At 49.3% G+C, this 12,527-nt stretch overlaps 1 protein-coding gene across 2 annotated transcripts in view; it reads right to left on the minus strand.

The window, feature by feature from the left end:
* pdap1a (pdgfa associated protein 1a) overlaps positions 1-12,527 on the minus strand; it is a 34,184-nt gene that overhangs the window by 21,487 nt on the left and 170 nt on the right. For both annotated transcript variants that reach the window (XM_068019777.1, XM_068019775.1), the window contains exons 2-5: positions 4,578-4,660; positions 3,679-3,741; positions 1,992-2,116; positions 837-988 (exon numbers count right to left, since the gene is read on the minus strand). In XM_068019777.1, the coding sequence (XP_067875878.1) occupies positions 837-988; positions 1,992-2,116; positions 3,679-3,741; positions 4,578-4,660 (423 nt within the window). The remainder of the gene's footprint in view (positions 1-836; positions 989-1,991; positions 2,117-3,678; positions 3,742-4,577; positions 4,661-12,527) is intronic.

Genomic DNA, 12,527 nt, shown 5'->3' on the forward strand with positions numbered 1-12,527 from the left:
GAAATCACCACAGTCCTCCAATTCTGGCGTCTTGATCATTCCCCCCTTGTTTCAATTCACTGTCAGCGACCATTTTACATGGACAGGTGAGTCGTCACACAGAGTTACAGTCCTCAGCCAACAATTTTGTCATTTGTGAATGTGATTGACTCTAGGCTTCTGATGCATTGGAATTGATACATTATATGGGGTGGGGGAGAAATATAACTGGGCAAGACCATTTAGCCTTGTGACCATCTTAAGCCGTCACCCCATATTGCTCCCATCAATTGCGATCGATCTGCAACCATCAGTATTTCACCCTAATGTTATACAACTCTCCAGACCACTCAAACTTCGACAGAGGAAAGCTGCAACTGCAGTGCTGCACTTTTTACAGTCTAAGTGGATACAGTATCAGTGGCAATGCTGCCCTACAGCAGGAGAAATCTTCAGGACAGACCAAAGTGAAGATCAATGAAGCTGACAAGGACGCAGATGGAAGGAGAGATTCAATTCCCTTACTCCAGAGTTCCCCAATCTCATCTCCTTTGTGGCAAGGAACCCACTAGAGGCTGCAGCTCCTTAAGCCATCAGGATGGGAGGGAAGGGACTCACCAGAACCCATCACAGATTGAAACTCCGTTACTTATGGCACTTACAGCCAGCAAATGAGACTTCCACTCTCCCATCACCAGTTATTTTGTGCTAATTCGAGTCTAGCCACCAGGGGTACAAATTCTGTACCACCCCCACCCCCAATTTCCTGGCCTCTGTAGCCCAGTACAAATCCCCATTACCAGTCTATCACTGAACAGACACTGGCTTTCACTGGTTAAATCAATCCGATCACCAACCTTTCTTTTCATTCTCCCGCTTTTTGGCCGCATCTTCTCGTTGCTTCCGGATGATAGCGAGCCGCGCCAAGTCAGCACGCGCCTGCTCAGTCTTCCCCTCGAGGTGGAGTTTCATATACCTCTCTCGTGCTTGCTGTTTCTCAATCTCTTCCCTGAGATATGTTTATTTAAGGCAGGGTGGGGAAGGGAAAGAAAGAAATTAAACAAAATTCATATTGGTCTTGCATGATGTCTCGTCTCAATAGCTCACTTAAACTTTTAGCACTGGACCATAAATAAACTGGTTTGTAAATTCATTAAACAGACACTGGAGATACAGAACAGCAAACCTTAAAGGGAATGTATTATGATTTCTCTTTGGAAATGGGCCTATCCTAATGTATACGGAGAGAAAACAAAAAGAGCAGACAGATCTGCTTTCAGATGTAGGGAACTGGGAGGCAATAGTGCCATTAAAGATATGGTGTTGGGCAAGTGAGACTTGGGGTGTGATGTGATAGGGGCAGTTTTGGACAAACTAAATCTTATGGAAAGTAGAAGATGGGAGGTAAAGCCTGGCTCGGGTATAAAATTAACACCCGATGCGGGCCCGACCCAACAACAGCCAACCTGAACCTGACCCGGGTCAGAGTCCTTTAATTTTTTTTTTTTAAATGCCCGACCCGACAATAACAAACATATTTTTGAAACAGAAAACACACGCAGTCGGGTTTGGTCGGTTCGGGTCGGGTAGCCAGGCTTTAATGGGAGGCCAGGACTGCATTGCAGCACATCGGGTCCAGAAGCGACAAAGACATAAAGGAGTTTTTCAGTGGCAGACGGGCTAAAGTGGAGGGTGGAGACGGGCTAAAGTGGAGGGTGGAGACGGGCTAAAGTGGAGGGTGGAGACGGGCAATGCTTTCTGGACAGAAACAATATGGAGCTGGAAGCTCAACAAGAGATCAAACAGAATGCCAAGGCTGAAAACTGGTTTGTCCAGAGATAGTGGGCAGGGAAAGGAATGGAGCAGTTGATGAGGGCACAGAGTTTGTGGTGTATACATTTGATGTGATGCACATGCTGATGGAGAATACGTTACATTGTCAGTTAGCTCTGAGAGAAATCATGAAAGATTCCAAGTTTCAAATGTGACATGAGACTGAAGTGCCTTCTTACCTTTCTCGCCTGCTGAGCTCACGGTTAGGAGGATTGAGATCCAAAGCAGTTATTTTCTTACTTTTCTGTACTATTCGGTTTGGATTCTCGATTTCTATTAAACCTTCCACTCCTTTCTTCTTGGGCTGGGATAAGGGGAAAAAAAGGATTCAGATCTCACCCATTTCAAGAACCCAAGAATTAGTTTTCCGCTCAACAATAAATGCCCACAGTCCATTTTAAAAAAAACTGACTGCACCCGAAATGTTAAACCTGTTCTATCGTTTGAATGCTGATGCCTGTATGTGACAACAATTGCGATGAGCAACAACTGGCTATTGCAGCTCTCTCTCCCTGATAGTGACAGTGGCCCTTTGAAGATTACAGCATTGATTAGTAACAGATGGACTGATTCCACCTGTGACAAGGGCACTTGTCACAAGCCTAGCAGTCTGGCACTCACAAAAATGAGTGCAGGGTTCCAGCTCAATGTCTAATACTCTACCAGAAACACTGAAAATTACACACCAGAGTGGTTAAAATGTGTAACTTACTACCACATAGAAGGCGAAGAGCATAGATGCATTTAGCGGGAAACTAGATAACGCGATGGAGAAAGGAATAGAAGGATCTGCTGATAGGGCGAGAAGAGGAGAGATGGGTGAGAAGAGGAGAGATGGGAAGAGACTTGTGTGGAGCACAAGCACCCGAATGGCCTGATCCTGTGCAACAATTCTCCATAATAACACAACCACAATACAATAAACTTGAAACTTAGTCTCAACTAAATGGTACTCAATGTACCTCATCTCTTTTGCACCGGCTTTTGGAAGACTTTCTGCACCAGCCTGCTACAGGAACTAGAATTAGTCTTATTTCCTACGCCTTTTCTTGTTCTCCACTATGTAGAGGCAAGAGAACGGCAAGAGAAAACAGGGCGAATCCAGTTTCCATACAACCTGCAAAACAGCCCTATTAAAATAAACCTATTGATTTAATGGAGATATATTCCTTTGGGAAGGGTGGGGATAGAGGAGAGGACCTAGGCTGCACTTGATAGCTGAGGAACTGACAGTGCGGATAGCTCAGAAGCAGAGACCTGAGTCCACCATATGTAGATAAACATTGGCATGAAGTCTTTGACCAATACCCTAGCCGGGATGTGGTCTTCACAAACAGCAATACCAGCTCATACTGTGCAGTTCTACAAACCTCTCAGAACACCACACCCTCCATATGGTCAGCCAGCTATTAACTTAATGTTTGAGTGTGTTTTAATGCGCAGGGGCAAGGGAGCAAATGGCGAAAATACAGCTCTCTGGTAACTACGCCATGGAAAGTGTCAGTTGAGGAAAGGATTGAGCTCAGCAGTGAAGCTCTTCATGAAAGGATAAGTTACAGACAGGCAGGCTCAGAAGTGAAGAATGGAGCTGGTTAAGTGAGCTACCAGAGGGAGCTGGTAGAACTGCATTTCAAGATTCAGTTATTAGCGGAGGATGGGGGCAGGGCATGATGGGGGAAGGGGACAAAATTGAAGAAAGAAAATGCAACTAAACAGTTATTGAAACAAGAAATTTTATTTACGAAGTCTACACATCAAGGGATTTGGTAACAGCGGTAACAGTCAATGTCTGCAGGGGGAAGCAGAACCTGGGCAGCAAGAGCAATAAGGATAGCACTCATCCCTTTCACAGTCAAGGGCACTCACCTCTGAGTCATCTTCGCTGCTGTCAGAATCAGGGTCACTTGCATTTTCTGGCAGGTCTTTTGTCTAAAGGTTTAAAGACAGAACTCATTAGCTTGGGCAACAACAGATGGATTTAACCGATGGGTTCAATAATTCAGATTTGGGAAGGAGGCGAGGGGCACCTAAAGTTGAGGTAGAATAACTTACTTGTTCCAATGTCCACAGCACATTAGCTATGGAGTGAAGCATCCTTAAACACACAAAATGATTGAGTTTGAGGAATGGAAGACTTTGCATTTTGGGCAAAGCACTCCCAGGTCAGGTGCAGCAGCAACGCAGAGTAAAACTCTCTCTATTTAAAACTACTGTGCCAGTTGGTCCTGTGGCCACTGTAGCATAACTGTCCCCAATTAATCTCACAGCAGCCAGATGAAGGGAAGTTTACATTCTAACTATCTGGGTTGGATTTGAATTCAGGTTCCAAGAAACGCCTAACCCATTGCACTGTCCAGTCATTTCACCCTCTCTTACTCCCCACAGCTCAATTTGAACTCAAATTTCAACAGTGAAGCAAATATCATGTCTCAACAGTGTGGTGCGTTCCATCGCAAAAGGTTCTTATAGCTTTTCGAAGACAATGTGGAGAAACTTCTCCACCACTCTCGTCTCCATTAAGCCGCTCTTTAAATCCTCTCTCTTTGATCAGTCAACTGAGCCAATATCTCACATGGCTTCGTGTCAAGTTATTTGATATTGCTTCTGTGTCATGAAATGCCTTGGGGTGTTTTACTACATTCAAGGTGCTATACAAATGCAAGTTTTTGGAGACTCAATGCCCTTGAGCTCCCAACACGCAAAGTATTCAGTGTGCAGGAGTCCCCATGTAGTTTAGCAACTCAGTACAGCTGCCAGAAACTTGCCTTTTCTTTCTCTGCTTTCATCTGAGCATCAATCTCATCTGGGTTTGTAAACTGCTTTGCCCTCCCCTTGTGGCCTCGCTTACCTGAAGGAATTGAAGAAAAGAAAACATTTCCATTAGAATCTGCAAACAAGCAGATGGGATGGTGTGTAGCCAAAGATAGAAATCTGCAAGTTCAGCATGTTCAGGACATAACAGCAGAAATTTCCAAGTGTGTGGGAATCGTTCAATATTCAGTTATACACTTAAAAAAAAAAGCAGCTTTCCTCGTCTTCTTACCTGAAATTCAACTGCAACAACTTTTTGCCATAATTGCACGGTGACTTATTTTCGGTTACTTTTAAATGATAATTGTGTGTTCATTCCCCACCTACATTACAACAGAAACTATACCTCAAAATTGACTGCAAAGTGCTTTGGGATGTCCTGTTATGAAATGCAAGTCTTTGTCTTTTAGAAATGTATTATAGAAATCACATTGCATTTAGCTGTGCGAGTGACTGGTTATGGGTATGTGCAGGGCTACCTCCCCAGAGTTCAAAATTTAAACAAAGGAGTGGGTAGAATCTTATTCCTCGTGAACATTTAAAGCAACGCCCAGGAACTAGCAGCAGGTTCCTTGCTTTGCACTCTATACAAAGTTAAACAAACTATGGAAACTTCAGGGAGTCTCCCTGTCTCAATATATATTGCAGGTTTAATATCAGTGCAAAGCAGAGATCAATTATTAACCAGCTCTTGTCCTCAATTATTTTCATGATCTCTGTAGCACTTTTGCCTTCAAGCCATAAGCTATGTGGCGTTCAAGTCCCCACTTTGGAAGCTTGAGCACAAAATCCAAGTCAACACTTCCAGTGCAGTACCGAGAAAGTGCTGCACTGTTTGAGGTGCTGCTGTTCAGATGAGATGTAAAACTGAAGCCTCGTCTTCCCTCTCAGGAGGGTGTAAAAGATCCTGTGGCCATTATTCCATGAGTGTAGACTTTCCCCTGATGTTCATTATCACACAGGTGCTGTGGGGCCTTGCTGTGCGCAAGTTGACTGCTGCAATTTTTGAGATTACAACAGTCACTCCAAAAAGTATTTAATTGGCTGTAAAAGGTTCTGGGACATCCTGTCGTCTGAAAGATGCTATATAAATGCATATTCTTTCTTTCTGTAATTTCCCTGAGATTTTCTTAATTCACGGGCAGAGGGGTGACAAAATTCAACCAATTGGGGAAAATTAATATACAAAACATGGGCTCACGGACAATTTTATCCCAATGAAATATCAACTGGAACGCTGACCAGGGTACAAAAAACACAGGTATTTGTTCACATTATGTTCTGCACGAGAAGCTGATTATATCAATGATGCTTGCACCTACATATTCTGTAACAAATATTGCTACAGTAGAATCCTTGAGGGGAGAAAATACAAACTGCATTATGTACACTCCCTTTATCAACAGAATCATGAAATAAACTAACAAGATCCACTATGTGAAGTGATCACTTTGTTCACTATGGATGTTAAAGGACTACAATCTTCAAAGACCCTAGTTACATGAGCCCACCTCCTGAAGAAGCAAAATTAGTGTCCAAGTTAATTATGTCACTGTGGGTTCTGTAGGATAAGTATTCTTGCAATCTCAGGCACTGGTTTTGATTTACAACTATATCTATAAAAATGGAAACCGAACACTATAACTATTAAAATTATTAGGCAGAGAGTGTGAGCTCCTAGTATCTAAAATTATTTAATTCAACCATGGAATTCTTTTACACTAATAACTGCGCTCTTGCCCATTGCCAACCTACATTAGCTACTGATCCTAAAATGCTTCAATTTTTAAATTGTCATCTCGTGTTTAAATCCCTTCTTTGCCTTGCCCATCTCTATAATTTCCTCCAGCCATACATCCCTCATCATTAAACTCTATTCCTGTGGCTCATGTATCCCTTTCAATCCAAATCCTGCCGTTACTCAACCTTGCTGTCAAATGCTTAGGCCCCACACTCTACAATTCTCTCCCTAAACCCCCTCGGCCTCTCAACCTCAGACTCCTCCTTTTCCCATCCTCAAAACCCCCCAGTTTGGACAAGCTTTGGAAAGTTATCTCGCCCCTTTAGAAAATGGCATCAAAAGCTTGTCAGGTTAGTATACTGCACGGAACAACAGTGCATATACTTTCCCACCAAAAGCGAAGCATTCTCAGCCAAGCCAGTCAGGTATCTTCTCTCTGCTCCAGCTGTAATCTGAAATCCACAATTCTGCAGGCTGTAATCAGAGAGGTAGAAAGGTACTGTAGGAGCAGGGTGCAGAATCAGCCTTCCTGTGAAAGTTAGGTGCATCACAAAGCTCCTTATGGCCAGTGATGAAGGCCTAGGATATAGATAAAATGGGGCTGCAATTTCATGCAGAAAAGGCCAGATTGTTCAATTTTTTCTTGAAAAGTCAAATTGCTTACAATTAATTGAAAATACAAAGTACTTAAAAAGCACTCTCTCCATTTCCCTTCCCCCTTAAGCTGGTGCCTCTTCACATTACTTGCTGCTTGTTGCCCTATATCAATTCTCCTTTGCTTCGCTCACATCATTTCAGGCACAGGAATGACTAGGGATTCCACCCCTTGATATGATGCAGTCACACATTTGCCATTCAAACTCTTGGGACTATGAATTCAAAAGCCGTATTTATCCTGTGATCTCATCCTACCTACAATTTGAAAGTCAAAAATGCTCCCTGATTGTAAATGTACAAAATCGCTTATGACATCAAACCCTGGATTGTCATTTAACCCTAATCCACTAATAATCCAGCAATTTCAACAGGACTTAATCACAGGGCTTCAAGAGCAGTTAATAATTGTCAGTCATTTTTATAACTACTCAATCCTGCTTTTCATCAAATTCTACAATTCCTTTTATAAACATTGGGTTGTCTGCTTTGTTCAGTTGTATGTTTATTTGCAACTCATTAATTGCGATTCTCTAACGCAACCCTAAAGCACGTATCTCCCATTGCCCTCATACTTCCGACTGTGAAAAGTTAGTTTTATTGTGTTTAATTTATGGCATTTCCAGCTTATGTTCACGCTTGGTGCACAGGAATCCTGTTTTAATGGGAACTAGTCACCTTTGAACTTGAGGCTTTTGCCCCTCAAACTGATCAGGCCTGTTGGTCACTGTGGCCAATAACCAGTTTGACCTGGCTTTCAACAGTTGGTTAGTGTCATGTGGATGAGGAATAAATGCAAAGCGAATTTCCGGAAGGAACAAAACATGTGTTTTGATGGGCACAGGTTAGAACAGAGTTATAAAAATCCACAAACTCACCTTCTAGCACTGATCAGGCACCAGTTAAAACATTCATAGTTCAAGGCTGTGATATCACTCTGTGGGATACTAGCACACAATGCTCAGCATGTTTGCCTGAATATTACCCTTCTATTTTATCTAATGCTAAAAGAATTGGATTATGCCTCCAATACAACAGTATATTCAGACGAATATGCCAGGCATTTGTCTGTTTAATATCACTGCCATTTCAGGGTCCAAATCTAAGATAAAACCTCCAATACAAGATCTGCCATTTACTCTGTCCTCCGAGTATTCTGAAATTGAAATTTATCTGCTAAATTCTGATATTAAGGAAGTTTTGAATAAGCCTGGTCACGTTATGACTCAATAAAATAAGATGTTCAACTGGAAAATGAGACTGGTAGCTCACAGACATGAAGGCAGACCAGTTGTTACACAAGATTACAGCTCCATCTTACTGCTACCCTTCCAACAACTGCTGACTCACACATAACATACCCTTGAGTGCCTCATTTTAATTGTTAGAGAAGGCCTCCGAACATGAAGGAGTCCCAGATCCCTCAATCCACAGAACAGAGTCATGATCATCTTCTGGTAGAAATTTCACTTCTTAAACTCTATGGCGTATTTGCATAAGTATAAATTTTGTGGGGTGGGGGAGTAAAAAAAGACACCACAAAACTAGTTTCTGTATTGATGGAGGCACATGTACCAGATAATCAACCAGGATGGCAGTATGAGCAGCCACGGACTATCGCCTGAATCAGTGCATAGGGCGGGAGGGTAAAGAACAATGTTGTTGCAAGATTCACTACTTCCTGGAAACCTCACAGACTAAAACCTTTTAAACTGAAGTGCTGCAAGTTTTCAATCAGATAGTTTACTTGCAATTTTTTAAAAATTCATGATAGCTCTGACTCCCTCGACCCCCGCACCATCATAACATCCATCCCCAAGCTGCCATGTGCTGAGGAACTCCATTTCCCCCCCTCCCCCAATTACCATGCCACCACCAACCAGACGACATAGCCCCAGCCACCCCCAGTTGCCATGGGCTGCCCACCTTCCTCAGGTTGCTGTGCACCCTCCCACCAAACTTGCTATGTCCCCATTCCCCACCCCCCCACCCCCACCTGGGGGCTGCTATGTCTCCATTCCCCCACCGTCACCTGGGGGCCGTTATGTCCCCATTCCCCAGGGGGCCGCTATGTCTCCATTCCCCCCCCACCCCGTCACCTGGGGGCCGTTATGTCCCCATTCCCCAGGGGGCCGCTATGTCTCCATTCCCCCCCCCCCCCCCCCCGTCACCTGGGGGCCGTTATGTCCCCATTCCCCCAGTCACCTGGGAGCCGCTATGTCCCCATTCCCCCAGTCACCTGGGAGCCGCTATGCCCATTCCCCCCCCCCCCCCATCACCTGGGGGCCGCTATGTCCCCATTCCCCGCCCCCACCATCACCTGGGGGCCTCTATGTCCCCATTCTCCCCCCCCCCCATCCACCTGGGGGCCGATACATCCCCATTCCCCCAGTCACCTGGGAGCCGCTATGCCCATTCCCCCCCCCCCCCCCGGGGGCCGCTATGTCCCCATTCCCCACCCCCCCGCCCCCCCATCACCTGGGGGCCGCTATGTCCCCATTCCCCCCCCCCCCCATCACCTGGGGGCCGCTATGTCCCCATTCCGCACCCCCCCATTTCCTGGGGGCCTCTATGTCCCCATTCCCTCCTATCTCCTGGGGGCCGCTATATCCCCATTCTCCCCCCCCCCCCCCCATCACCTGGGGGCTGCTATGTCCCCATTCCCCCAGTCACCTGGGGGCTGCTATGTCCCCATTCCCCCAGTCACCTGGGGGCTGCTATGTCCCCATTCCCCCCAGGTTGCTTGGTGTCTTTCTCTCACCAAGTTGCTACGTGTCGCTGCCCACCCCTACAGGTGGTTGCTATGTGTTTTCCCACCCCAACCCCCAAGGCTGCTAGCCATGTGTCTCTCACCCCCCCCCCCCCACAATCCAAGTTGCTGTGTGTTTCCTTCACCCCGCACCCCCCAGGTTGCTATGTCTCCTTCCTACCCGCCCCCTCCCCCCCGGGTTGTTATGTGTCTCCTCCACCCCCCCCCCCCCAGTTTGCTATGTGTCACCTTCCCCCCCCCCCCCCCCACAGCGTTGCTATGTGTCACCTTCTCCCACCCCCACCGGGTTGCTATAGGTCTCCTCCCCCCCTCAGGTCGCTATGTGTCCCCTTCCCCCCCCCCCCCCACCAAGGTTGCTATGTGTCCCCTCCCCCCACCTCCAGGTTGATGTGTCCCCTTCCCCCCCTCCCAGATTGCTGTGTCCCCTTCCCCTCCCCCCCCCCAGGTTGCTATGTGTCCCCTTTCCCTCCCCCCCCCCCAGGTTGCTATGTGTCCCCTTTCCTTCCCCCCCCCTCAGGTTGCTATGTGTCCCCTTTCCTTCCCCCCCCTCAGGTTGCTATGTGTCTCCTCCCCCCCCCCAACCAGGTTGCTATGTGCCCACTTCCCCTCCCCCCCCCCCCCAGGTTGCTATGTGTCCCCTTCCCCTCCCCCCCAAGGTTGCTATGTGTCCTCTTCCCCTCTCCCCCCCAGGTTGCTATGTGTCCCCTTCCCCCCCCCAGATTGCTATGTGTCCCCTTCCCCTCCCCCCCCCCAGGTTGCTATGTGTCCCCTTCCCCTCCACCCCCCCCAGGTTGCTATGTGTCCCCTTTCCTTCCCCACCCCCCCAGGTTGCTATGTGTCCCCTTCCCCTCTCCCCCCCAGGTTGCTATGTGTCCCCTTCCCCCCCCCAGATTGCTATGTGTCCCCTTCCCCTCCCCCCCCCCAGGTTGCTATGTGTCCCCTTCCCCTCCACCCCCCCCAGGTTGCTATGTGTCCCCTTTCCTTCCCCACCCCCCCAGGTTGCTCTGTGTCCCCTTCCCCTCCCCCCCCCAGGTTGCTATGTGTCCCCTTCCCCCCCGGTTGCTATGTGTCCCCTTTCCCTCCCCCCCCCAGGTTGCTGTGTCCCCTTCCCCTCCCCCCCCCCAGGTTGCTATGTGTCCCCTTCCCCTCCCCCCCCAGGTTGCTATGTGTCCCCTTCCCCTCCCCAGGTTGCTATGTGTCCCCTTCCCCTCCCCCTCCCCCCCAGGTTGCTATGTGTCCCCTTCCCCCCCAGGTTGCTATGTGTCCCCTTTCCCTCCCCCCCCCCAGGTTGCTATGTGTCCCCTTCCCCTCCCCCCCCAGGTTGCTATGTGTCCCCTTTCCCTCCCCCCCCCAGGTTGCTATGTGTCCCCTTTCCCTCCCCCCCCCAGGTTGCTATGTCTCCCCTTCCCCTCCCGGTTGCTATGTGTCCCCTTTCCTTTCCCCCCCCCCCAGGTTGCTATGTGTCCCCTTCCCCTCCAGGTTGCTATGTGTCCCCTTTCTTTCCCCCCCCAGGTTGCTATGTGTCCCCTTTCCCTCCCCCCCCCCAGGTTGCTATGTGTCCCCTTTCCCTCCTCCCCCCAGGTTGCTATGTGTCCCCTTTCACTCCCCCCCCAGGTTGCTATGTGTCCCCTTTCACTCCCCCCCCAGGTTGCTATGTGTCCCCTTCCCCTCCCCCCCCAGGTTGCTATGTGTCCCCTTCCCCTCCCCCCCCCCAGGTTGCTATGTGTCCCCTTCCCCTCCCCCCCCCCAGGTTGCTATGTGTCCCCTTCCCCTCCCCCCCCCCCAGGTTGCTATGTGTCCCCTTCCCCTCCCCCCCCCCCAGGTTGCTATGTGTCCCCTTCCCCTCCCCCCCCCCCGGTTGCTATGTGTCCCCTTCCCCTCCCCCCCCCCAGGTTGCTATGTGTCCCCTTCCCCTCCCCCCCCCCAGGTTGCTATGTGTCCCCTTCCCCTCCCCCCCCCAGGTTGCTATGTGTCCCCTTCCCCTCCCCCCCCCAGGTTGCTATGTGTCCCCTTCCCCTCCCCCCCAGGTTGCTATGTGTCCCCTTCCCCTCCCCCCCCAGGTTGCTATGTGTCCCCTTTCCTTCCCCCCCCCCAGGTTGCTATGTGTCCCCTTCCCCTCCCCCCCAGGTTGCTATGTGTCCCCTTCCCCTCCCCCCCCAGGTTGCTATGTGTCCCCTTTCCTTCCCCCCCCCCAGGTTGCTATGTGTCCCCTTCCCCTCCCCCCCAGGTTGCTATGTGTCCCCTTCCCCTCCCCCCCCAGGTTGCTATGTGTCCCCTTTCCTTCCCCCCCCCCCCCCAGGTTGCTATGTGTCCCCTTCCCCTCCCCCCCAGGTTGCTATGTGTCCCCTTTCCTTCCCCCCCCCAGGTTGCTATGTGTCCCCTTTCCTTCCCCCCCCCAGGTTGCTATGTGTCCCCTTTCCTTCCCCCCCCCAGGTTGCTATGTGTCCCCTTTCCTTCCCCCCCCCAGGTTGCTATGTGTCTTCTTCTCTCCCCCCCCCCCAGGTTGCTATGTGTCCCCTTCCCCTCCCCCCCCCCCCCAGGTTGCTATGTGTCTTCTTCTCTCCCCCCCCCCCAGGTTGCTATGTGTCCCCTTCCCCTCCCCCCCCCCCCCCCCCCAGGTTGCTATGTGTCTTCTTCTCTCCCCCCCCCATCCATTCCATCCTACGGGGCTGAAGCCGCGGCCTTCCAGGCAGCGGATTGAACCCGCGCTCCCTCCCAGCTAACAAACGTGATAGACTG

Source organism: Heterodontus francisci, chromosome 41 (genome assembly GCF_036365525.1).
Source record: "Heterodontus francisci isolate sHetFra1 chromosome 41, sHetFra1.hap1, whole genome shotgun sequence".
NCBI lineage: Eukaryota > Metazoa > Chordata > Chondrichthyes > Heterodontiformes > Heterodontidae > Heterodontus > Heterodontus francisci.